The sequence below is a fragment of the Schistocerca serialis genome, chromosome 9 (assembly GCF_023864345.2).
Source record: "Schistocerca serialis cubense isolate TAMUIC-IGC-003099 chromosome 9, iqSchSeri2.2, whole genome shotgun sequence".
Taxonomy (NCBI): Eukaryota; Metazoa; Arthropoda; class Insecta; order Orthoptera; family Acrididae; genus Schistocerca; species Schistocerca serialis.
In genome coordinates, this window is record NC_064646.1 from 122,309,260 (window position 1) to 122,336,819 (window position 27,560).

Below are 27,560 nucleotides of genomic sequence, written 5' to 3' on the forward strand. Positions count from 1 at the left end.
ACATCTTTCTCTGCCTCGTGATGACTGGGTGTTGTGTGATGTCCTTAGGTTAGTTAGGTTTAAGTAATTCTAAGTTCTAGGGGACTGATGACCATAGATGTTAAGTCCCATAGTGCTCAGAGCCATTTGAGCCATCACACACATCCATGCCCGAGGAAGGATTCGAACCTGTGAAGCAGCAGCAGCGCGGTTCCGGACTGAAGCGCCTAGAACGGCTCGGCCACAGCAGCCTTCGCTAAAACATTAGGGCATAATTTACATGGTACGAGAGGGAGATGTAGTAGGTAATGACTGTGGAGGGAGACAGGGATTCGAATAGATACAGCAAATAACTGAGGACGTAGATTGCAATTACTACTCTGAGATGAAGAAGTTGACACGGGAGATAAATTTGTGGCGGACAGCAGACTCAAAAAATAAAAAAATAATGTGCAGCAATTCGATATGGACTCAACAAGTCGTCAAATCGTTGGAAGTGCCCTGCAGAAATAATGAGCTATGCTGCCTTTATAGGCGTCCATAATTGTGAAAGTGTTTCCAGTGCACGAATTTGTGAATGAACTGACCTCTCGATTATGTCCCATAAATGTCGATAGCGATTCATGTCGAACGATCTGAGTAGCCAAATCATGCACTCGAATAGTTCATATTGTTCTTCAAACTAACTGTGAGCGATTGTCGCTCGATGACAAGCCACACTGTCATTCATAAAAATTACATCTTTGTTTTGGAACGTGAAGTCCATGAATGATGAATGGCAGCAAATGGTCTCGAATTAGGCGAACATAGCCACCTTTTTTGCTGTTAGCAAAGGTCGCCTGCTGCTACAGCCCATTAATGCCAAATTTCGCCACACCCTCCTAGCTTATGCGTCCTTCGTACGTCACACATGCGGTTATTTCACGCATTGTTCTTCGTCATTAGCACTGACAACTGTACGCAAACACGGTTCTCGGTCGTTAAGCCGTCGGCCACCGTGTTGTTCGTACTGGGAGGTAATGGCTGATATTTGATATAATAGGCACTCTCTTGACATTGCGGGATCTCAGGATATTGGATCCCCTAACTATTTCCGAAATGAAATTTCCCATGTTTCTAACTCCAACTACCATTCCGTGATCAAATTGTATGAACTCCCGTGGTGTGGATATAATCAGGTCGTACGCCTTTTCGCAAAAGTCACCGGATTGCAAATGACAGGTTGGCCAATGCCTTGCTCTTATGTACTTTGTGTACGCTATACTCCCCTACCTATATATGTTGTATCGCTATCCCATGACTTTTGTCAACTCAGTATACAGTATGATGTTGTTAGCAGCAATAGTATTCCTACATTTTCCAGTATACCGTAGCTAGCAGTATATGTACCAAATGATTATAGTCAAACTGACGATGTTTCGAGTGCTGTAGTGTGGGCAGTATATATCGGAGGCCGCTGAAAAGTAGTATCTATGTTCATTAATCGTTGCGCTCGGATGAACGATCAAGCACATGATAACGGTGGTTCTAGCACGTTTATTATGATATGGTCACAAATTACAACGTATGTTCTATATGGTCTCCCGACTCAGTAACATGTAGCATCTGTAGGGTGGCATGGTCGACAGTTTCACGCAGAATATTTGGTATAATCAGAGATATATATTGTCGTATGCCATTCTACAGTGAAGCCCCAAAGACACTAGTATAGGAATGCTAGTTCAAATACACAGATCTGTAAACAGACAGATAACGGCGCTGCTATCGGAAACGCCTATATAGGACAACAAGCATCGGGCGCAGTTGTTACATGAGTTATTGCTGTGACAATGGTGGGTTATCGAGATTTAAGTTAATTTGAACGTGGTGTTATAGTCGGCACACGAGCGATGCAACAGAGCTTCTCCGTGGTAGCGATGAAGCGTAGATGCTCCCGTACAACCATTTCTCGAATGTACCGTGAATATCAGGAATCCGGTAAAACGTCAAATATCCGACATTGCTAATGCCGGTAAAACATCCAACAAGAATAGACCAACAACGACTGAAGAGAATCGTTCAGTGGGACAGACGTGCAACCCTTCTGCAAATTGCTGTTGATTTCAGTGCTGAGCCATCAACAACTATCAGCGAGTGAATCATTCAACGAGACATCATCGATACGGGCTTTCGGAGCCGAAGACCAACTCGTGTACTGTTGATGACTGCACGACACAAAGCTATACTCCTCGCCTGGGCCCGTCAACACCGACATTGGACTGGTGATGACTGCAAACATGTTGCCCGGCCGGACGAGCCTCGTTTCAAATTGTATCGAGCGGATAGACGTGCGCTGGTATGAAGGCAACCTCATTAATCCATGGACCCCGCATGTCAGCAGAGGCCTGTTCAAACTGGTGAAGACTCTGTAATGGTGTGGGGCATGTGCAGTTCCAGTGACATGGGACCGCTGAATGAAATAGATACCTACTCTGACACGTGACACGTACGTATGTATCTTGTCAGACCATCTGCATCCATTTATGTCCATACTGCATTCCGACATATGTGGGCCATTCCGCCGGCCACGGTGGCCGAGCGGTTCTAGGTGCTTCAGTCCGGAACCACGTGACTGCTGCGGTCGCAGGTTCGAATCCTGCCTCGGGCATGGATGTGTGTGATGTCTTTAGGTTAGTTAGGTTTAATTAGTTCTAAGTTCTAGGGGACTGATGACCTCAGATGTTAAGTCCCACAGTGCTCAGAGCAATTTGAACCATTTGGGCCATTACAGCAGGGCAATGCGACGCCCCAAACATCCAGAGTTGCTACAGAGTGGCTCCAGGAACACTATTCAGGGTGTAAACACTTCCGCTGATCACCAGACTCCCCAGACATGAACATTATTGCCACTTACTGTTCAAAGAGGTCTCCATCCCATCGTACTCTTACGGATTTATGGACAGTCCTGCAGGATTCATGGTGTCAGTTGCCGACAGTCCTACTTCAGACGTTAGTCGAGTCCACGCCACGGCGTGCTGCAGCACTTCTGCGTGCTCGCGGGGGCCCTACACAGGATCAGGCAGGTGTGCTTTTTCCCTTGCCTCTTGAGTGTACACACATCTATTTCAGAAATTCAGACAACTTCAAGTTACATGTATTTAGGTTGAGGGATTGGGAAAGCCACATATGTTGAGACTGGTATATTGACGATTTTTTCGATATCGAAGTTTCCTCAATGTAGGTTTTCCACCTCGAAAGAGACATGTGGTGTTGCCTACCTCGCATGAAAATAGGTGTGTGGACACAGCTGTGTTTTTGCACAGGAGTTCAGAGAAGGTCGTTATAGCGTATAGATGTCACTATAGTCCTAACGCGCCTGCGAGGTGTCATGCCTTCAAGAAAAATGTACCAAGAGGGAAAGAGTCTCATAAGCTGAGTGCAGTGAATTTTCGTGTACAACATGTGGCGGAGTAGGTCTCCATATGCGACTGTTATGTGGATTCAGGCACCATGTAGAGGAAAATGTGCCTTGTCTGTTCAAAAATATTCCCCAGCCTCACGTCACCCATTTCCATCCGTGGAAAAAAAAAGAAAAAAAAAACGAAGGACAAAATCACAGTGCCGCAGCCAATCTTGGGATTTCATTTGATGCACATTTAGAATCTTGTAGTGATACCAGTTTAAAATTGACAGAAAAATGTTTTGAATTGTTGGTCAGGGAACAGAATTATCGTGATACATACACTATGTGATCAAAAGTGTCCGGACACCCCCAAAAGCATACGTTTTTCATGTTATGTGCACTGTGGTGCCACCTACCGCCAGGTACTCGATATCAGCGACCTCAGTAGTCATTAGACATCGTGAGAGAGCTGAATGGGGCGCTCCGCAGAAGTCACGGACTTCGAGCGTGGTCAGGTAATTGAGTGTTGGGCCGGCTGCGGTGACCGAGCGGTTCTAGGCGCTTCAGTTCGGAACCGCGCGAGTGCTACGGTCGCAGGTTCGAACACTACCTCGGGCATGGACGTGTGTGATGTCATTAGGTTAGTTACGTTTAAGTAGTTCTAAGTTCTAGGGGACTGATGACCTCAGATGTTAAGTCCCATTGTGCTCAGAGCCATTTGAACCATTTGAATTGAGTGTCACTTGTTTCATACGTTTGTACGAGAGATTCCCACACTCCTAAACATCCTTAGGTCCACTGTTTCCGACGTGATAATGAAGTGGAAACATGAAGGGACACGTAAAGCACAAAAGCGTACAGGTCGACGTCGTCTGTTGACTGACAGACTTCCGACAGTTGAAGAGGGTCGTAATGTGTAATAGGCAGACATCTATCCAGACCCTCCACAGGAATTCCAAGCTGCATCAATATACACCGCAAGTACTATGATAGTTATGCAGGAGGCGAGGAAACTTGGATTTCGTGGTCGAGCGTCTGCTCATAAGCCACACATCACGCCAGTAAATGCCAAACGACGCGTAGCTTGGTGCAAGAATCGTAAACATTGGACGATTGAACAGTGGAAAAACTTTGTGTGGAGTGATGAGTCATGGTACACAATGTGGCGATCCGATGGCAGGGTGCTGGTATGGCGAATGCCCGGTGTACGTCACCTGCCAGCGTGTGTATTGCCAACAGTAAAATTCGGAGGGGCTGGTGTTAAGGCGTGGTCGTGTTTTTCATGGATGGGGCTTGCACCCCTTGCTGTTTCACGTGAACCTATCACAGCACAGGGCTACACTGATGTTTTAGCTTCCCACTGTTGAAGAACAATTCGGGGATGGCTACTGCATCTTTCAACGGGATCGAGCACCGGTTCATAGTTCACGGCCTGTGGCGGAGTGTTTACACGACAATAACATCCCTGCAATGGACTGGCCTGCACAGAAACCTGACCTGAATCCTACAGAACACCTTTGGGGTGTTCTGGAAAGCCGACTTCGTGCCAGGCCTCACCGACCGTCATCGATACCTCTCCTAACAATGGAACCTCCCCATCGCCCCCCCCCCCCCCCACAGATTTAGTTATAAGTTGGCACAGTGGATAGGCCTTGATAAACTGAACACAAATCAATTGAGAAAACAGCAAGAAGTTGTGTAGAACTATGAAAAAATTAGCAAAATATAGAAACTGAGTAGTCCATAGGCGACATAGGCAACATAATGGATAAACATAATGGATAATCTGAACACAGGAGCAGCGTGGTCACGTGGTAGCGTGAGCTGCTACGAAACGAGAGGACCTTGGTTCAAGTCTTCCCTCAAGTGAAAATTTTACTTTCTTTCTTTTTGCGTAGTTATTATCTGTCCGTTCGTTCATTGACGTCTCTGTTCACTGTAATAAGTTTAGTGTCTGTGTTTTGCGACCGCATCGCAAAACCGTGCGATTAGTAGACGAAAGGACGTGCCTCTCCAATGGGAACCGAAAACTGATCGCAAGGTCATACGTCAACCGATTCCTCCACAGGAAAACACATCTGATATATTCTATACGACACTGGTGACGGCATGTGCGTCACATGACAGGAATATGTTGTCGACCCACCTAACTTGTACACTTGGCGAGTGGGTAAAAAGATTCTTCTACCTTGCCCGATTTAGGTTTTCTTGTGGATGTGATAATCACTCCCAAAAAAGTGATGAAAACAAGAGTTTGTCACATAAACTGAAAATAAAAATTTAAACTTTTTACTCGATGGAAGATTTGAACCAAGGACTTTTCGTTCCGCAGCTGCTCACGTTACCTCGCGACCACGACGCCCCTGCGTTCTCAATGTCCTTGATATTGCCTACCTTCCCATGAACTACTCAGTTTGTATATTTTGCTTATTTTTTCACAGTTCCACACAACTTCTTCCTGTTTTCTCAATTGATCTGCGTTCAGTTTTTCAAGGCCTATCCACTGTGCCAACTTATAACTAAATCTGAGGGGTGTGCGATGGGGAGGTTCCCTTGTAAGTGCAACACCCCGTGAAGAATGTGTTTCCCAAGAAACATTCCAGCACCTAATTGAACGTATGCCTACGAGAGAGGAAGCTGTCATCAAGGCAGCATTACCCATGGAGAGCGCCACGAACTTGTAAGTCATTTTCAGCCCGGAGTCCGGATACTTTTGATCACATAGAGTAGGTCAAACAGTGGCTGCAGAGTGAGAGGCATGTCCTGCATGTTTGACTATAGCTACAGCAACTTCATCAATAACTGCCATGGGAGTCGGGGTCCTACGTCTCCCTGCTCCACCGCCTGATTCACCGGTTTCTTCAGATTTCTTGACCTATTCTTAAGCAAATTTATTAACATGGGGCCTCTTCGCAGCCGTATCTTTTGGCAATACTCCCGCCATGCAGCGCTGCTGTTGATGCCATTCTGATAAAGTAACTTTACCAGTAGTGCACGGTCTTTCTTCTCAATAGCCATTGAGATAAATTCTGCCGAAATTTTTACAAAGGTACAGACGGTGTTTAGAAAGGATAGATTGCATGAAACCGGTGGTGGAGTGTTCGTCGCTGTTAGTAGTAGTTTATCCTGTAGTGAATTATTATGGGTGGAGGTTACACTCAACAACCGAACTAGGTTAATAATTGGCTCCTTTTACCGACCTCCCGACTCAGCACCATTAGTGGCAGAACAACTGAGAGAAAATTTGGAATACATTTCACATAAATTTTCTCAGCATGTTATAGTCTTAGTTGGAGATTTCAATTTACCAGATATAGACTGGGACACTCAAATGTTTAGGACGGGTGGTAGGGACAGAGCATCGAGTGACATTATACTGAGTGCACTATCCGAAAATTACCTCAAGCAATTAAACAGAGAACCGACTCGTGGAGATAACATCTTGGACCTACTGATAACAAACAGACCCGAACTTTTCGACTCTGTATGTACAGAACAGGGAATCAGTGATCATAAGGCCGTTGCAGCATCCCTGAATATGGAAGTTAATAGGAATATAAAAATAGGGAGGAAGGTTTATCTGTTTAGCAAGAGTAATAGAAGGCAGATTTCAGACTACCTAACAGATCAAAACGAAAATTTCTGTTCCAACACTGACAATGTTGAGTGTTTATGGAAAAAGTTCAAGGCAATCGTAAAATGCGTTTTAGACAGGTACGTGCCGAGTAAAACTGTGAGGGACGGTAAAAACCCACCGTGGTACAACAACAAAGTTAGGAAACTACTGCGAAAGCAAAGAGAGCTCCACACCAAGTTTAAACGCAGCCAAAACCTCTCAGACAAACAGAAGCTAAACGATGTCAAAGTTAGCGTAAGGAGGGCTATGCGTGAAGCGTTCAGTGAATTTGAAAGTAAAATTCTATGTACCGACTTGACAGAAAATCCTAGGAAGTTCTGGTCTTACATTAAATCAGTAAGTGGCTCGAAACAGCATATCCAGACACTACGGGATGATGATGGCATTGAAACAGAGGATGACACGCGTAAAGCTGAAATACTAAACACCTTTATCCAAAGCTGTTTCACAGAGGAAGACCGCACTGCAGTTCCTTCTCTAAATCCTCGCACAAACGAAAAAATGGCTGACATCGAAATAAGTGTCCAAGGAATAGAAAAGCAACTGGAATCACTCAACAGAGGAAAGTCCACTGGACCTGACGGGATACCAATTCGATTCTACACAGAGTACGCGAAAGAACTTGCCCCCCTTCTAACAGCCGTGTACCGCAAGTCTCTAGAGGAACGGACTGTTCCAAATGATTGGAAAAGAGCACAGATAGTCCCAGTCTTCAAGAAGGGTCGTCGAGCAGATGCGCAAAACTATAGACCTATATCTCTGACGTCGATCTGTTGTAGAATTTTAGAACATGTTTCTTGCTCGAGTATCATGTCGTTTTTGGAAACCCAAAATCTACTATGTAGGAATCAACATGGATTCCGGAAACAGCGATCGTGTGAAACCCAACTCGCTTTATTTGTTCATGAGACCTAGAAAATATTAGATACAGACTCCCAGGTAGATGCTATTTTTCTTGACTTCCGGAAGGCGTTCGATACAGTTCCGCACTGTCGCCTGATAAACAAAGTAAGAGCCTACGGAATATCAGACCAGCTGTGTGGCTGGATTGAAGAGTTTTTAGCAAACAGAACACAGCATGTTGTTCTCAATGGAGACACGTCTACAGACGTTAAAGTAACCTCTGGCGTGCCACAGGGGAGTGTTATGGGACCATTGCTTCTCACAATATATATAAATGACCTAGTAGATAGTGTCGGAAGTTCCATGCGGCTTTTCGCGGATGATGCTGTAGTATACAGAGAAGTTGCAGCATTAGAAAATTGTAGCGAAATGCAGGAAGATCTGCAGCAGATAGGCACTTGGTGCAGGGAGTGGCAATTGACCCTTAACATAGACAAATGTAATGTAATGCGAATACATAGAAAGAAGGATCCTTTCCTGTATGATTATATGATAGCGGAACAAACACTGGTAGCAGTTACTTCTGTAAAATATCTGGGAGTATGCGTGCGGAACGATTTGAAGTGGAATGATCATATAAAATTAATTGTTGGTAAGGCGGGTACCAGGTTGAGATTCATTGGGAGAGTCCTTAGAAAATGTAGTCCATCAACAAAGGAGGTGGCTTACAAAACACTCGTTCGACCTATACTTGAGTATTGCTCATCAGTGTGGGATCGGTACCAGATAGGTCTGACGGAGGAGATAGAGAAGATCCAAAGAAGAGCGGCGCGTTTCGTCACAGGGTTACTTGGTAACCGTGATAGCGTTACGGAGATGTTTAATAAACTCAAGTGGCAGACTCTGCAAAAGAGGCGCTCTGTATCGCGGTGTAGCTTGCTCGCCAGGTTTCCAGAGGGTGCGTTTCTGGATGAGGTATCGAATATATTGCTTCCCCCTACTTATACCTCCCGAGGAGATCACGAATGTAAAATTAGAGAGATTAGAGCGCGCACGGAGGCTTTCAGACAGTCGTTCTTCCCGCGAACCATACGCGACTCGAACAGGAAAGGGAGGTAATGACAGTGGCACGTAAAGTGCCCTCCGCCACACACCGTTGGGTGGCTTGCGGAGTATAAATGTAGATGTAGATGTAGCAGGGTCCAAAGATTCATGAGGTTGTCTCCGTGCCCGTACGCGTTCATCCGCTCGATAGAATTTGAAACGTTACTCGTCCGACCAGGCAACATGTTTCCAGTCATGAACATGTTGACGGGCCCAGGCGACGCATAAGGCTTTGTGTCGTGCAGCCATGAAGGGTACACTTGTCGGCCTTCGGCTCCGAAAGTCCATATCGATGATGTTTGGTTGAATGGTTCGCACACTGACACTTGTTGATTGCCCCTCACTGAAATCTGCAGCACTTTGCGGACGGGTTGCACATCTGTCAAAATGAACGGTCCACTTCAGTCGTCTTGGTCCCGTTCTTGCAAGATCTTTTTTCCGGCCGCAGCGATGTCGGAGATTTCATGTTTTACTGGGTTCTCGATGTTCACGGTACACTGGTGAAATGGTCGTACGGGAAAATCCATCGCTACCTCGGAGATTCTATTTCCCATCGCTCGTGCAGCGACTATAGCATCTCTTTCAAACTCACTTAAATCTTGATAACCTGGCATTGTAGAGGGAGTAACCGATCGAACAACTGGGCTGGACATTGATGTCTTATATAGGCGTTGCCGACCGCAGCGCCGTATTCTGTCCGGATACAGAAGTCTGTATTTGAATACGCATGCCTATACCAGTTTCTTTGGTGCTTCAGAGAAGGTGTACGTTGGTTACCAGGTCGTGTCATTTATTGTTTTGCTCTGAAACGTAAAATTTCTGTGCCAAAAGGGTAATTTATTGAGCAATTATAAATAAAGGATCACGATAATACAGGGCGTTTCAAAAAGAAAGAGCAGATTTCAAACATTTATTTCTCAAAAACTACAAATGATAGAAACACAATTCAAACGTTTCTTGTCAGAGAAAGGTTCAAAGTTTTTCAATGGTCCGCGCAGAAGTTCCATGCAAATCCGCAGTGGCGCTGGCGTTTGTTTGTAGGAAAATGGCGACGACACCACAGGAACGATCATTTTGTGTGCTGCAATTTGCAAAGTTAGAGTCCATTGTTGGTGTGCAACGTGCATTCCGCCGTCAATTCAACAAACAGCCGCCTCGTCATAAGCAAATTTATGAGTGGCATCACAGATTCGTAGAAGATGGTTGCATCTGCAAGCGAAAAAGCACGGGTCGTCCACGCACATCGGATGAAAATGTCGAGCGTGTCCGTGCAGCTTACGAAAGGAGCCCTAGAAAATCCACGGCACGGGCAAGTCACGAACTAAACATGTCTAAAACAACGGTATGGCGCGTTCTGAGTAACCGTCTGCACATGAAGCCGTACAAACTGCAGTTATTGCAAGCATTGCGTCCTGACGACCACAACAAAAGGTTCGAATTTTCAACTGCAATTCTACAGGACATGGAAGAGGACAATTTTGCCGAACGATTAATTTTTTCAGATGAATCAACGTTTCACATTTCTGGTAAAGTTAATCGGCATAACGTACGAATTTGGGCGAGTGAAACTCCGAGGGACGTTATTCAACATGAAAGAGACTCACCAAAGGTTAACGTCTTTTGTGCAATTTCGGTAAACAAAGTTTATGGACCTTTCTTTTTCATGGAGAAAACTATCACAGGAACCATTTACCTGGACATGTTAGAAAACTGGCTATTTCCTCAACTTCAGGAAGATTCAAATCACTTCATCCTCATGCAAGATGGCGCCCCACCACACTTCTCTGAACCTGTACGACGGTACCTAAATAACACCATTCCAGGACGGTGGATTGGAAGAGCAGGAGCACAAGATCAATGTCATCGTCTGTGGCCTCCCAGGTCACCAGACCTTACTCCCTGCGATTTTTATTTGTGGGGGTACATAAAGGACTGTGTTTATGTCCCACCTATGCCCGCTACTCTTCAAGAGGTACGACATCGAATTGTTGCGGCCGTGAATTCGGTAACTAAAGACCAGTTGCGTCGTGTGTGGCAAGAAATGAGATACCGGTTTGATATTTGTCGTGTAACAAATGGTGCTCATATTGAGGTACAGTTTTGATATTTGGTGTGTAACATTTGGTACTCATATTGAGTGAAGGACCGTTGGAATTGTGTTTCTATCATTTGTAGTTTTTGAGAAATAAATGTTTGAAATCTGCTCTTTCTTTTTGAAACGCCCTGTAGATGACGACTAGATAGATATGCCACAGAAGAACACCACCGCCATCACATTTACTGCAACTAAAACTTTGTGTTGTATTTATTTGCATGGGCCCGTAAGTAACTTAAAATGTAAATAATAACTGATATAATTCGAACTTTGTATCGAGAACGTTGATTCGTTCGCAATCGCTTCGCTGGACAGTATTCCGAGTGATGCAATAAATCCGAGTATCAAATTACTAATGAACTATAGAATCATTACGGTGTTGAAATGTTTTATTAACTTTTGTGGGGCTAGAAAGTTCTCGGGTGTTTCGTTAGTATTCGGTACGAAATGCTTCAAATGCCCGATAAAAGAGAATAGTTATAGTATCCCAAAAGAACTAGTGAAGCAAAAAGCCTAGTTATTTCTTTAATTTTCATTCCTGTCAATCAGTATTAAAGTAACAGAAAAGCTTATATTTGTGGTTATAGGAAGTATTTTATGACCATTAGCGTTGAATTCCCTACTCATTTATTCCACATTTTGCAGGTTTGTAATAGTTCTTTTATCCTTGCGTTTCCATTTATGTATGTGTCTTTATTGTAGTTGCTTTGAAGTAGGAGTTCTGTACCCAATTAGTAGATAGAACTATATCTGGGTCCCACACCTCATGTTAAACCAGTAGTTCTATAATTACACCCATGAAATTATTGATGAAGTGTAGTAATGTCTTTAAACAAATTTGTGTTGTTATGAATATAGCTGGCTACAACGTAGGAAAACCATAAGAGATTTAGGGCTCCCACGTTTTACTTACACTCTACATAACGCAATGAAGCATGGGAGCCAAATGAAAGCATTTAGTAATCATATCACTTAGCATAACAGTTTAACAATCACTTCTATTTTACTATATTTCTATAGTAAGGGGCTGAAGCAACCTCATGTTCAAGTTACCTGTGCTTCTCCTTTATTAAATGGTACTGTGTAGTGAAAATTACCTTTATTAGTTAAAAACAGATAGTGTTCATTAGTGGGAGTCAGTTTGTGGCGAAAAGATTTAAAGCTTTTACTTGTGTTGCTCATGGATATTGTCTTACGAAAACTTTCTAGAATGTGCTATTGTTTCTCGCACAATGTAGTAAACACATTGTGTCCCAGGTAAAGTCACATGGAACAGTTAATTTTCTTGATTAACAATTTACTCTTGATCACTTTGTCTAATTAGGCTGCCGATGGTCTTTCTTTTAATCTGTGATGATCCGTTTCATTTTCATGAGTACCACGCTACTTTGCCTTTTTATTTATATTGATTAGATCACTGTTGAATTAATTGCGGCTCCCTATCAAAACAGAATTGTTCTGTTAACAAAACTTACTCCGATTCCTTTACATCAGCCGGCCGGAATGGCCGAGCGGTTCTAGGCGCTACAGTCTGGAACCGCTCGACCGCTACGGTCGCAGGTTCGAATCCTGCCTCGAGCATGCGTGTGTGTGATGTCCTTAGGTTAATTAGGTTTAAGTAGTTCGAAGTTCTAGGGGACTGATGACCTCAGAAGTTAGGTCCCATAGCACTCAGGGCCATTTTTTGAACATTTACATCAGCACATGTTGACGGTCAGCTTTAATTACTTTAATATGAGTAAAATTATCGTGAGGATGCTCACGCGAATATAATCGTTAGCGTTATACATTCCACCATACTCTGTCAGCAAACGGTTTCACATAATCATGCTTTACCAGAGTCAGAAGTTAGATCCACTTACGTTTGAAAATGTTATGATCAGGACTAAACAGTTATCTAATATTAATAGAGGAGAGTATCATTTTTTTATTATGCGACTCCTTGATCGTTCACTTACCTGCTCCATGAGATCGTGAGCTCCCCAACAGTACAAGAAAACCTGAGCTCCCGGTGTTGGCAGGAATGCCACACATCTGAAGGCAGCGTTGCTGTCTGCACTCTGCAAAACGACGAGAGTAGGGAGAGTGAATGTGCAGGTGGCAATGAGCATCATGATAGTTGTAAGAAAAGACAGGACACAACACGAACTATAACTGAAACGTGGGACATAGGGAAAGCAGGAAAAGTGCGAACGGGGCCTAATCAGTTACCGTTGGTTGCACAGCAAACACATACACTTTATTTAAGAAAATAATTTTTTTAAAACAATCATTTAAAAAAAATGGCTGTAGTACAAGCTACACCGACGGCTGAAGGCCTTATTAAGAAAGAATTCAAAATTATTTGTCGGCTGAAGGCCACAAGCAAATAGCGGCTAACGGCCTGAATTACAAGTGAGGAAGAACCTACACGTTGAAAACACAAAAATAAATTTCAAAAGAATTATTTAAAAAAATTGACGGTACCACAAGCTACACTGACGGCTGAAGGCCTTATTAAGAAGAATTCAGATTATTTGTCGTCGGAAGGCCACAAACAATAGGAATAATTTAAACAAAAGAATTTTTTAGACAGTTGACAGAATCAGACCAAATAAAGAAAGGAGTGATCCACAGACACTGCTCCAAGGATCGACCTGAGAAAAGTCCCTACAACTGTGTAAGCGGTGAGACAGGCAGCCAGGAGTTATGCTCAGCTAACACGATGGCAACTCAAACTAGGGACAGTTTAAACGCCGATCAATGCGCTTACGAAATCCACCTTACGTGTGATGACCAGTACAACAACAGAATAATTCCAGCGAGGACGAAGTGACAGACAGCACTACGTGTTCAGAATCGGGTGTTTAAAACATCGAAAGGCAGCAGGAGCCACTACAACCAAGGTAGGCAAAAGAAACCACAATCCACATCGTAATCAAGGAGGCTGTCGAACTACACATCATGCCGGACGGCATCGGCAAGACGAGGAAAAGTACAATGCAGCAAAAATATGCTAACATCCAGGACAGGTAACTGGGGTGTTAGTGGCCACTAGGCAGTAATATTCCGCTGGTTGCACTTCACTAATAATAACACAAAATTCAAAAAACTGATAACAGGCAGCAGAAGATGGCTAACAGATTCCGCCAACTCGACACCCTCCACTTGTTGCTGTCGTCCACGGCGACCCAGCGAAGAGCAACGCACGAACAGATGGCGTGATCACAAAATAGTTGAGGTTTCACTACTGGATTAATGTTCACTTAACTCAACGTCCTGGGTCCGGTGGACAACGAGGTTGTGGCCCTCGCAACTACAGCCCCTCGATCTGGCAATGCTTGCGTGCCGCCAGCTGTCCCAGCAGGTCATGGCGCTGCCGGACCTCTCTGCTTCTCCGTCCCAGCCGAACTACCGACACACCCGACCCAGGAAACACTTCACGTCCTTCCAAAGATAGTACGGGTACTAGATATCGAAAAACGCTGCTGCTGCCACTCGTGGACAGACAACGCTAGCAGTCGTGGTGGCGTCAGTAAACAGAAGAAGAGAACGAGACGCCACTACCCCTACTACATAATGACAGCCTAGCAACGGCACCAACGCGAGGCGCACACAGCTCAATAACATCATTTCAAACGATCTCAGAACCCTGACTTTCGGGGCCAAAACTCTGGCCGACTTAGCTACCAATATAAGTATAATGCTCTGTCCTTACAGTTTGAAATCTGATGTTACATTACGAACAGCGAGTGTGCTAAATATTGTATGCATTTGCAAATTGTTTGGTAGAGCGGTCAGTGGCTGGCAAGTTGCGTAGTGTGACCGGACAAGGTGAGTCAGACTGGAGGCTGGGAAGAGCGGCCAGACTGTCGTGGCATAGGTCCGGTGCTGGGGGTAAGTAACCGTGAGACAGCGATCTGGAAATCCCGAGGGTATGGGAACTCAAGCTGCATGCCCTCTGAGGGAATAAACTGGCCAAAAGACTGTCAATAGGAACATGACATAGTCACTGAAAGCAGCAAACCTGCATTCAGCATTGCTACGTAAAATCTAAACGCAGTGTCACATTCGCTACTATGAGGTGAGCTAGAACTATAAACAACGTTTATGAAATTATTACTAACAAAGTTGTTAACATCTGGAACAGCGTTCTGCCCATAGTCAGGTCTTCACGTGGTAACTCACAATGCTCTCCTGTCTTCTGTCATCCTCTTCAATCCTGCGTCATTTCAGCTTCCTATGATGTCATCTGTCATCTTGTAGGTCCTCTGTCCTATCAATATCCTCCCACTACCTTGACTTTCCAAACCGTCTGTTAGCAAGCGCTCCCATCTCAACGAATGTCTCATCAAGTTCTTCTTCCTTTTTCTTATAACCTACAGGTATGTTCTCTCCTCTCATGAACTATTTCCAACATTCTTTCACTAGTCGCTCTTTCCCTCCAGCTTATCCTCACCACTCTGCTCCCCGTACCTACCTCCAATTCTTATAGTTATTTTCATCCTCTCATCTCTGTGTCTACGTTTATGCCCCATGCACTATGCCACACTCCAGGCAAAACACTTGCAAAGTCTTTTCCTCAGACCTTTTTTCTAGTTTGCCACATAATAATCATCTCTTTCCACTGAATGCCTCCTTCGCTATAAAAATGCGAGTTTTCACTTCCTGATGTTATCTCAGGTCTTCAGTGATCGTACTTCGAAGGTATTCAAATGCTCTAACTCAGTTAATATTTACTTCTGCTATCTTAATATTTGTCACACTCTTTCCGTTGCCGGTGACCATATGCTTTGTTTTGGCTGTGGTGATTTTCATCCCACATCCACGCCAGCTTCATTCATATCTCCTACCATTTTATTTAGAGTTCGTTAATTTTCCGCCACTAATACAGTATGATCAGTAAATCTTATAATTTCTATTCACTTTCCTCCAACACACATTACTCTTTTTCCATCTAAGCTTTTTTTAGTAATCTCTTCCAGGTATAAGCTTAACAATAAAGGGGAGAAGCAACAACCTTTCCTAGCGTCACTACCAATTCTGCTTTCTTCCGTCACTTCCGATCCTTATTCTTGGTTTCCATCGTACATATAAATTCTGTACCAATCGCCTTTCCTTCCAATCCACTCCTTTCCTTTACGAAATATCCATCAGCTTATTCCAGTCTACTCCGCCGAAAACTTTATCCAAACCAACAAAAACTGCACAAATTTCTCTATTTTTCTGAATACATCCTATTTGAAACCAAAATCGTTTATAAATATGATAATTAATAATACAATTACGCAATGTATGCATGTGATACGCCATTTTGAAGCCTTGAATTAACAAGTCTCTATTGTTGTTAAACAAATAAACAAGTAGTTATAAACTATTGAGTCTTAAGGTGGCAAAACGCTCGTTAAACAAGATTCAGCCATATGTACACAACTGATTATCACCAGCATGAGAGTCCCATCATATTAACCCCTTCAATACAATCTCCCCCCATGAACCATGAACCTTGCCGTTGGTGGGGAGGCTTGCGTTCCTCAACGATACAGATAGCCGTACCTAAGGTGCAACCACAATGGAGGGGTATCTCTTGGGAGGCCAGACAAATGTGTGGTTCCTGAAGAGGGGCAGCAGCCTTTTCAGTAGTTGCAGGGGCAACAGTCTGGATGATTGACTGATCTGGCCTTGTAACACTAACCAAAATGGCCTTGCTGTTCTGGTACTGCGAACGGCTGAAAGCAAGGGGAAACTACAGCCGTAATTTTTCCCGAGGGCATGCAGCTTTACTGTATGATTAAATGATGATGGCATCCTCTTGGGTAAAATATTCCGGAGGTAAAATAGTCCCCCATTCGGATCTCCGGGAGGGGACTACTCAAGAGGACGTCGTTATCAGGAGAAAGAAAACTGCCGTTCTACGGATCGGAGCGTGGAATGTCAGATCCCTTAATCAGGCAGGTAGGTTAGAAAATTTAAAAAGGGAAATGGATAGGTTAAAGTTAGATATAGTGGGAATTAGTGAAGTTCGGTGGCAGGAGGAACAAGACTTTTGGTCAGGTGAATACAGGGTTATAAATACAAAAGCAAATAGGGGTAATGCAGGCGTAGGTTCAATAATGAATAAAAAAATTGGAGTGCGGGTAAGCTACTACAAACAGCATAGTGAACGCATTATTGTGGCCAAGATAGACACAAAGCCCACTCCTACTACAGTAGTACAAGTTTATATGCCAACTAGCTCTGCAGATGATGAAGAAATTGATGAAATGTACGATGAGATAAAAGAAATTATTCAGGTAGCGAAGGGAGACGAAAATTTAATAGTCATGGGTGACTGGAATTCGTCAGTAGGAAAAGGGAGAGAAGGAAACATAGTAGGTGAATATGGATTGGGGGGAAGAAATGAAAGAGGAAGCCGCCTTGTAGAATTTTGCACAGAGCATAACTTAATCATAGCTAACACTTGGTTCAAGAATCGTGAAAGAAGGTTGTATACATGGAAGAACCCTGGAGATACTAAAAGGTATCAGATAGATAATATAATGGTAAGACAGAGATTTAGGAACCAGGTTTTAAATTGTGAGACATTTCCGGGGCAGATGTGGACTCTGACCACAATCTATTCGTTATGAACTGTAGATTAAAACTGAAGAAAATGCAAAAAGGTGGTAATTTAAGGAGAGGGGACATGGATAAACTGACTAAACCATAGGATGTACAGAATTTCAGGGAGAGCATAAGGGAACAATTGACAGGAATGGGGGAAAGAAATACAGTAGAAAAAGAATGGGTAGCATTGAGGGATGAAATAGTGAAGGCAGCAGAGGATAAAATAGGTAAAAAGACGAGGGCTAATAGAAACCCTTGGGTAACAGAAGAAATATTGAATTTAATTGATGAAAGGAGAAAATATAAAAATGTAGTAAATGAAGCAGGCAAAAAGGAATACAAACGCCTCAGAAATTAGATCGACAGGAAGTGCAAAATGGCTAAGCAGGCATAACTAGAGGACAAATGTAAGGATGTAGAGGCTTATCTCACTAGGGGTAAAATAGATACTGCTTACAGGAAAATTAAAGAGACCTTTTGAGAAAGGTGAACCACTTGCATGAATATCAAGAGCTTTGATGGAAACCCAGTTCTAAGCAAAGAAGGGAAAGCAGAAAGGTGGAAGGAGTATATAGAGGGTCTATACAAGGGCGATGTACTTGAGGACAATATTATGGAAATGGAAGAGGATATAGATGAAGATGAACTGGGAGATATGATACTGCGTAAAGAGTTTGACAGAGCACTGAAAGACCTGAGTCGAAACAAGGCCCCCGGAGTAGACAACATTCCATTAGAACTACTGACAGCCTTGGGAGAGCCAGTCCTGACAAAACTCTACCATCTGGTGAGGAAGATGTATGAGGCAGGCGAAATACCGTCAGACTTCAAGAAGAGTATAATAATTCCAATCCCAAAGAAAGCAGGTGTTGACAGATGTGAAAATTACCGAACTATCAGTTTAATAAGTCACAGCTTCAAAATCCTAACGCGAATTCTTTACAGACGAATGGAAAAAGTGATAGAAGCCGACCTCGGGGAAGATCAGTTTGGATTCCGTAGAAATGTTGGAACCCGTGAGGCAATACTGACCCTACGACTTATCTTAGAAGAAAGATTAAGGAAAGGCAAACCTACGTTTCTAGCATTTGTAGACTTAGAGAAAGCTTTTGACAATGTTGTTGGAATACTCTCTTTCAGATTCTAAAGGTGGCAGGGGTGAAATACAGAGAGCGAAAGGCTATTTACAATTTGTACAGAAAGCAGATGGCAGTTAGAAGAGTCGAGGGACATGAAAGGGAAGCAGTGGTTGGGAAGGGAGTGAGACAGGGTTGTAGCCTATCCCCGCTGTTATTCAATCTGTATATTGAGCAAGCAATAAAGGAAGCAAAAGAGAAGTTCGGAGTACGTATTACAACTCATGGAGAAGAAATAAAAACTTTTAGGTTCGCCGATGACATTGTAATTCTGTCAGAGACAGCAAAGGACTTGGAAGAGCAGCTGAACGGAATGGACAGTGTCTTGAAAGGAGGATATAAGATGAACATCAACAAAAGCAAAACGAGGATAATGGACTGTAGTCGAATTAAGTCGGGTGATGCTGAGGGAATTAGATTACGACATGATACACTTGAAGTGGTAAGGGAGTTTTGCTATTTGGGGAGCAAAATAACTGACGATGGTCGAAGTAGAGAGGATATAAAATGTAGACTGGCAATGGCAAGGAAAGCGTTTCTGAAGCAGAAAAATTTGTTAACATCGAGTATAGATTTAAATGTCAGGAAGTCGTTTCTGAAAGTATTTGTATGGAGTGTAGCCATGTATGGAAGTGAAACGTGGACGATAAATAGTTTAGACAAGAAGAGAATAGAAGCTTTCGAAATGTGGTGCACCAGAAGAATGCTGAAGATTAGATGGGTAGATCACATAACCAATGAGGAGGTATTGAATAGAATTGGAGAGAAAAGGAGCTTGTGGCACAATTTGACTAGAAGAAGGGATCGGTTGGTAGGACATGTTCTGAGACATCGAGGGATCACCAATTTAGTATTGGAGGGCAGCGTGGAGGGTAAAAATCGTAGAGGGAGACCAAGAGATGAATACACTAAGCAGATTCAGAAGGATGTAGGCTGCAGTAGGTACTGGGAGATGAAGAAGCTTACACAGGATAGAATAGCATGGAGAGTTGCACCAAACCAGTCCCAGGACTGAAGACCACAACAACAACAACAACAACAATATAAATATTAGTTTGGTGACACTGTGATATATCGATAACATTATATATGTAATATTGTCAATTGACTAACGTAGGACTTTAACACCAAAGCGTGTAAATATTTTGTATTGACCAGCTTTGGCTGCAGCTCTTGAAATGATGTGACCGATGTTTTGAACAGGCAAGCGAGAGAGGATTAGATGACTTTTGTAGGTGCATTTTTAGGGCCACAGTTGGATTGGTAAAGTATTTTGACGATATTGTGCGACCACACAGCGGCTTGGACTTACGTGTGCTACTTCGGACTTACGTCGGTATCCACCAGTTCGTGACAGATTATATAGCGATGAAACAATACATCATGACCACCTGTTTAATAGCATGTTGTTCCATTTTTCAAACACAGTACAACAGATATTTTTTTTCATGGCATGGATTCTACAAGGTCTTCGCAGGATTCTAGAAGTATGTGGCACCAAATACCTATGCACAGGTCAAGCAATTTCCATAAATTACGGGATAGTGGTTTTCGGGCACGCAGCTGGTACCCAATATGTGTTCCAGTGGGAGCAGATCAGGCACATTGGCTGGCCAAGAAATTAATGTGAGTTCGCTGTAGTGCCCCAAAAACCACCGTCGCACGACTCCGACCCTGAAAAACGGACAATGATCCTGTTGGAAGATATCATCGCCGCAGGAGCAGACTTCAAGCATGAAGCGATGAATGTGATCCGCAGTAACGTTCACGTAGTTTACTGCTGTCATTCGATTACCAAAAAAGATCCTATGGAATCCCAACTGAATGCATGCCATAGCATAAATCTGCCCTCACCAGCTTGCATCCATGGCTCGGTGCATGTTTTCTGCAGCCATTCGGCTGGATGACGACGTTCAAGGACTCAACCATCAACGTGGTGCAACGATAAATGTGATTCACTCGACAGGCGGACACGTCTCTATTGAACCACGTCGAAACCTCATTGATGCTGTACCTACAGCAATCATAACTGACAACGTCGTTAGATCGACACAGGAACACGTAGGCGATATGTTCAACAATGTCCTATTAACGGTGCGCTCCGAAACACTTGTGCCTTCACCAGTACTCTGTTGTCAGACCTCTCACAGATCTCTGCCTACCCTGGACTCGACAGTGGTGGATCATCTGATATCTACATTTTGTGATGAGTGGTGGTCGTCCAGTACCATACGGCCTACTCGTTACTTCACCATACTTCAACCACTTTTCATTGATGCTCATGACAGTAGAAAGGCAATAGGCGACCAGCTTCGTCGTTTCTGAGATTCTCGTATCCAGTCTCAGGGCCATAACAGTGTGTCCTATGTCAAAATCGCTTACGTCAGTGAATTTCCACATTTGCCACCCGTACCTTCGCTGTAATGCTTTCCGATTCGTTTCGCTTCCGCTTACATTCTTTCCTTACAGCGTCACGAGCCCGCAACACCACCAGTGGTCATAATGTAATGATTTGGAACTCAGAATGTTATCAGAGATGTTTCCCAACTGCAGTAAATCTTTTACCATTTAAAGACATGAATGCAGCTGTTGTACTGTGGAATTTCACTACTGGTTTTAGTGATTCTTTTTTTCTCGGCTCCAAGCATTTAGACCGCACTTGCTGCTAACTGGGAATGCTTTGCTTGCCATAAAAATCAGTAATTCTGTTCTACCCAAAATAAATGTTGTGTTATATTAACAATCGACGTGAGGCCACCGTTCGAATTTAGTTGTGTGCTTTTATCTAAATAAACGTATAATCAAATTTTAAACTGACCGTTGTAGGCTACATTACTATCCCAGAGGATTATGTAATATATTGTCCTTTAATGGTCATTATGTCTTTATTATACATTTAATTATTCGCGATCATCTACGTTAGTATATGTGCTTCATAAGTGATCCACTTTCTCTCTGCTGATTAGATAGCGGCTAATTGATATTGATAAGGGACCAATCACATTTACACTGAAGTGACAAAAGTCATCTGATATCGTCATAATATTTTGTCTGACCTCCTTTCACCCAAGTAGTGCAGCATCTGAACGCAGCATCAAAATGGTTCAAATGGCTCTGAACACTGTGGGACTTAACATCTAAGGTCATCAGTCCCCTAGACTTAGAAGTACTTAAACCCAACTAACCTAAGAACATAACACACATCCATTCCCGAAGCAGGATTCGAACCTGCGACCGTAGCAGCAGCGCGGTTCCGAACTTACATGCCTAGAACCGCTCGGCCACAGCAACTGGCGATGCAGCATAGACTCACCAAGTCTTTGTATGCCTCTGCAGAAATACTAAGTTCTGCTGCCTGAACAACTGTCCGTAATTGCGGAAGTGCTGCTGGTGCTGGGTTTTTTCACGATCTGACCGCTAGATTATGTCCCATAAATGTTCGATGGAATTCATGGCGGGCGATTTGGGCGGACAAATCATGTGCTGGAACTGTCCAGAATGTGCTTCAAACCAATGGCGAACATGTGACCGATGACATGGCGCATTGTTATCTGCAAAAATTTCATCGTTGTTTGGGGACAGGAAGTACATGAATGAATGCAGATGTTCTCCAGGTAGCCGAACATAGACATTTACAGTCAGTGAACAGTTCAGTTGGTCTAGAGAAGCCACTGCATTCCATGTAAACACAACCCGCATTATGGAGCCACCACTAGCTCGCGCAGTGCCTTATTGAAGACTTGCGTCCATGGCTTCTTGGGGTCTGCACCAGCCTCAAACCCTTCCATCATCTCTTACCAACTGAAATCGGGACTCATCGGACCAGACTACGATTTTCCCGGCGCCTAGGGTCCAGCCGATATGATCAAGAGCCCAGGAGAGGCGCTGCAACCAATCTGGTGCTGTTAGTAAAGGCACACGCGTCGGTCGTTGCTGCCATAGCGCATTATGGGGGGTAGGACGTCAAACGGGCTCACTTGGAGCAGGAGAGTCACCACAGGACATTTTAATTTCTACTGTCAATACTTTCACAAATAAATTCATAAAATTTTGTCACCATGACCAGGAAGGATCAAGGATAGAGTTTCATACACCTCTAACTACTGTTTGTATGCTATGAAAAATTCATCAAAGAATCTCTGTTACTTAGGAAGAAAAGTGTACCTACAGCAACAAATGCAGCCAGTGATAAGTGAAAAAAATGATGAAATTTCACATGTACGTTTTTGAACTTCCACTGCTGTGAGTATGAATCCTGAATCCTTCCTGGTCATGCTATTAAAGTTTTATTAGTTTATTTGTAAAAGTATAGACAGTGGAAATTAAAATGTCCTGTGGTGCCTCTCCTGCTCCAAGTCGGCCCGTTTGACGTCCTACCCCCCTTAATGTCAAATTTTACCGCACTGAACTGACGGATACGTTCGTGATACCACCCACTTTGATTTCTGCGGTTATTTCACGCAGTGTTGCTTGTCTGTTAGAACTGACACCGCTAAGCAAACGCCGTAGATCTCGGTCATTAAGTGAAGGCCGTTGGCCACTGTCTTGTCCGTGGCGAGAGGGTGATAAGTAATGCCTGAAATTTGGTAGTCTCAGAACACTCTTGACACAGTGCATATTGGAATATTGAATTCGCTACCGATTTCTGAAATGAAATTTTCTATGCGTATAGCTCCAACTACCATACCGCGCTCAGAGTCTGGTAACGGCTGTCGTACAACCATAATCACGTCGGATGACTTTTCACATAATTCACCTGAGTACAAATGACAGCTCCGCCAATGCACTGCCCTTTTATAGAATGTGTGTGTGGTGCTTCTGCCAACTGCATATGTGCGTAGAGCTATCGCATGGCTTTCATCACCTCAGTGTGTTGAATGCTGGACTACACTTCAAAGTGACACAAATTCATGACTATTTTCCAGCATACCTAGTCACCATGTCTCTGTAAAAATGGCTGGAACTTGCTACCAATCGTTCAACTCTCTACTTTTGAAACACTTTCCTTGATCACGGAGCCGTTTGAGAATCGCTGTGTGGAAATACTTATCGTCAGAAAATGTCCTTTCCCCAAAATGTTGTTTCATTATGACGAGATGATAGAAATTGCGTGCTGCGATATCTCCAGTGTATAGCATCACCCACGTCTGTGAGTCTTTAATTTATCTGTTGGTAACATGTCACGACGTTTGGGCGCCACATTGCATTTGTTCCACGTACGGCTGGAAGATCACTATAAATATGTGTGAAATTTAGACGTTTCACTCCTAATACTCATCCTGCCCTGCATACTTCATCTCTTTAGTATATCTCTGGTTGTTTCGCGATATTCCTGGCAGGCTACGGTGCACCTATTAACCTTACAGCTGGGGAATGATATCTGCAGGACACCAGAAACATGTGTTGTCTTCTGACAACGCACCACTCTTGCTAGCGTCCGACGACACGCGTAACTTACTTTATTAAATCCCTATTTAAATATTTGGATATGACATCTATTCCTTCATGTGTATTCCATAGTCTGTTCGGTGATGGGACCTGGCTGTTTAATAGTCTTTCTGTAAGGGATTTCTTGAGAAACTACTTCTTCTGAAGACGTATCTTTCGTCCTCAAAAACTTAATAAAGCCACTGTTCACGAAGACTAGTCTCTACTGGTCCGTTTGCTCGCCATTTTTCACGAGCACGTGCCACAGCGTACCGCCTGGAGATCCCGTCGTCTTCTATGCGACAGTTTTAATACAGAAACACAGATGGTTCCGATAATAAGCTACATATGGCACAACACTGGTCATCGGCATCTTTTTCTGTTATCTTGAAATGTTTAACATAGCTATTCGCGAAATGTTGTACAGATTTTGTGTAATTATTAGTAGGTGCAAAATTAACCTTCGTTAGTGTCTTGTCAGGAAAGCAATAACGTGGCGGAAAACGAGTTTAGCCTCAGGTCCTTGACCAGCGTCTAAATGCCGCTGTCAACAAACCGCTTTAAAATATTCTTTATCCACACCGAAGTAGTGACGCTAAGGTCCAAACATTCTATTGTAAAGCGATATTATCTTACAACAGAATTAACAATGCCTACAACAAAGTACAAAAATAGCAGATATTTTCTACGATGACAAAAATAGGCTTTACGAATCAAAAGTCAATTGTTATGAAACATGAGAAGTAGTAACTGCAGAGTATGGAAATGAGTCTTGGAAGCAGTAAATATATAAATAACAAAAGATGCACTCTGTAGAAGTAAGACATTTAAGACATTGTGAAAGACTTATAAAATAACGTGAAATTTGAAATGAATTCACTGCCAAAATCTAAATTTCTTTGCCATCAGTGATTAAAACATGAATTTCCGAGATAAAGGGAAAATTATACGTCATCGCATGCGGCGCCGTTAAGGGGCAAAGGCAATTTAAGTGCACAACATACACAGAAGAGGCAAAGAAACTTGTACGCCTGCCAAATATCGTGTAGGGTCCCCGCGAGCACGCAGAAGCGCCACAACACGACGCAACACGGGCTAGACTAATGTCTGAAGTAGTGCTGAGGGAATCGAAACCACGAATCATGCAGAGCTGTCTACAAATCCGTAAGAGTACGAGGGGGTTGAGATCTCTTCTGAGCAGCACGTGACAACGCATCCCGGATATGCTCAATAATTTTCATGTCTGGGGAGCTTGGTGGCCAGCGGAAGTGTTTAAACTCAGAAGAGTGTTCGTGCAGCCACTCTGTAGCACTTCTGGACTTGTGGTGTTTCGTATTGTCCTGCTGAAATTGCCCAATTCCGTCGGAATGCACAATGGACGTGAATGGGTGCAGGTGATCAGACTGGATGCTTACGTACGTGTCACCTGTCAGAGGATCCGGGGCCCCATATTATTCCAACTGCACACGCGCAACACCATTACAAAATTCAAGAGGTTATCTTCATACCCGTACAAGTCCATCCTCTCGATGCAGTTTGAAACGAGACTCATCCGACCAGGCAAAATGTTTCCCGTCATCAACAGACCAATGTCGGTTTTGACGGGCCCAGGCGAAGCGTAAAGCTTTGTGTCGTACAGTTGTCAAGGTACAAGAGCAGGCCTTCCGGAACCAACAAACTTGTGGCATAGTACGTGAAAGAGAAAATGGAAATTATTTAAGACCCTTTTAAAAAATTATCGCATCCTTCTTTGAGCCTCTATTTTTGGATGAAACGCAACAATGTTGTTACTTTAATCCTTGGTCTTCATTCATCGCAGAAACAAAATTTCAGTTCGTATTTAAAATTTCACCTATGGATTTATAACTGATATTTCTACGAACGTCCTAGAATTCGTATATCTGTATGAAGTGCCTTGGGTTCGTATTTTAAGTTTTACCAAAAAATGAGTGTTGATACTTGTCGGTTTCTTCCACCTACGACAGAAATCAGTAAGCATTATTTCGATAGAAATAGAATAATTACACACTCTCACAGGCATGAATGTGTACATCATGTCTGGAGAATGGTAAAACGAGGATTAGCATAGACGAGGACATGTAAGTACTTAACAATAAATGGAATGAGCAGCAAACCTAGCAACTAATAAATACAAAATGTATGCAAAGTTTTTATGAGACTTAGTGAGAGTTATTTGGTGACTGTAACATTTCAACAAAACAACTGGCGGAAACTGTGAAAGATTCATCTTCTAATTCTGTTCGTGCAATCTGAATGACTTAACCAAGTTATGGTGTGTATTGTAACTTGACCTTCAACGTATAAATAACTTTTTAAAGTAGAATGAAAGAACGGAGCCACAAATGACGATAACGCCGATTACTCTGTGGTAAAAAATCTAGTATTGATGACCAGTTTGGTTCTAGACCTGAATAAACTTAGACCCAATGAAGATGTGACTGTGGGAACGTATAACGAGATGAATTTGTCTTGTTGCAGATGATACTGTTTGCTGCATGCTGACTCAAAGCTATAGAAGCTGAATTGCCTATTTTAAAACATAGTTCCCATCGTTGACATCCTGAAGGCTTTACTGTCAGATCGAAAATGAAACAGAAAAATAAAACATTATTTTATCCATGATGATTGTTCTTGCATAGCACGGCCGTTCATTCAGTTAGCTGTAGAAATACTGAAAGCGTTCCCTAAATTCATTTACTATGAAATATGGCTACAGTTAAAAATGTTATTCCGCTAGAAATGTTACCGTTGGAGAGCTGCGTAATAGAATGTTTGTTTCTGCCACACATAACTAAACTGAGAAAAACTTAGCACAGATGTATATGATATTTAGGTTTGTGCAACAGTAAAACAATCAACGAACACCTGAAGTTTCAAATTACGGGTATTTAAGAGGAAAATACGTGAAATACACAAATGCTTGTCTCCTTCCCATTCTGATACTACCGTCCGTTTATCGATAGTTGTTAATGCCGGAAAAGCTTTTAATGGACTACAGTATTTGTTTTTAAAGCGGAAGAACAATCCATGATTGTCGTGACTACTGCTTGAATTCCATCAGTTACAGAATATTTTCGCAAGGCCACCAGAAGGTTAACTTCATATCATCCTCTGCAGCTATGTCACATTTCGATATCCAGTTAAATCAACATTGGTTGCTAATGTAACTAATAAAAGCAATATTTTGGTTCTTTCGTTTTACTAATTGCCATTAGTAATTCCAGCAAGTGACGTGGGCGTTCATCAATTAATCCTCCTTAAGATTATTGTGACCGGGGTACTATTGTTTTATCTGTGACTGTCTTCAAAGAATGATAGTTTGCATATACATTGGACACAGATGGAAAACAA

General features: G+C 42.9%; 1 protein-coding gene across 1 annotated transcript in view; it reads right to left on the reverse strand.

The window, feature by feature from the left end:
* The window catches only part of LOC126419410 (odorant receptor 43a-like), a 48,268-nt gene that overhangs the window by 14,032 nt on the left and 6,676 nt on the right, over positions 1–27,560 (reverse strand). Inside the window, exon 3 of the mRNA XM_050086598.1 lies at positions 12,999–13,100. Within this exon, the coding sequence (XP_049942555.1) occupies positions 12,999–13,100 (102 nt within the window). The remainder of the gene's footprint in view (positions 1–12,998; positions 13,101–27,560) is intronic.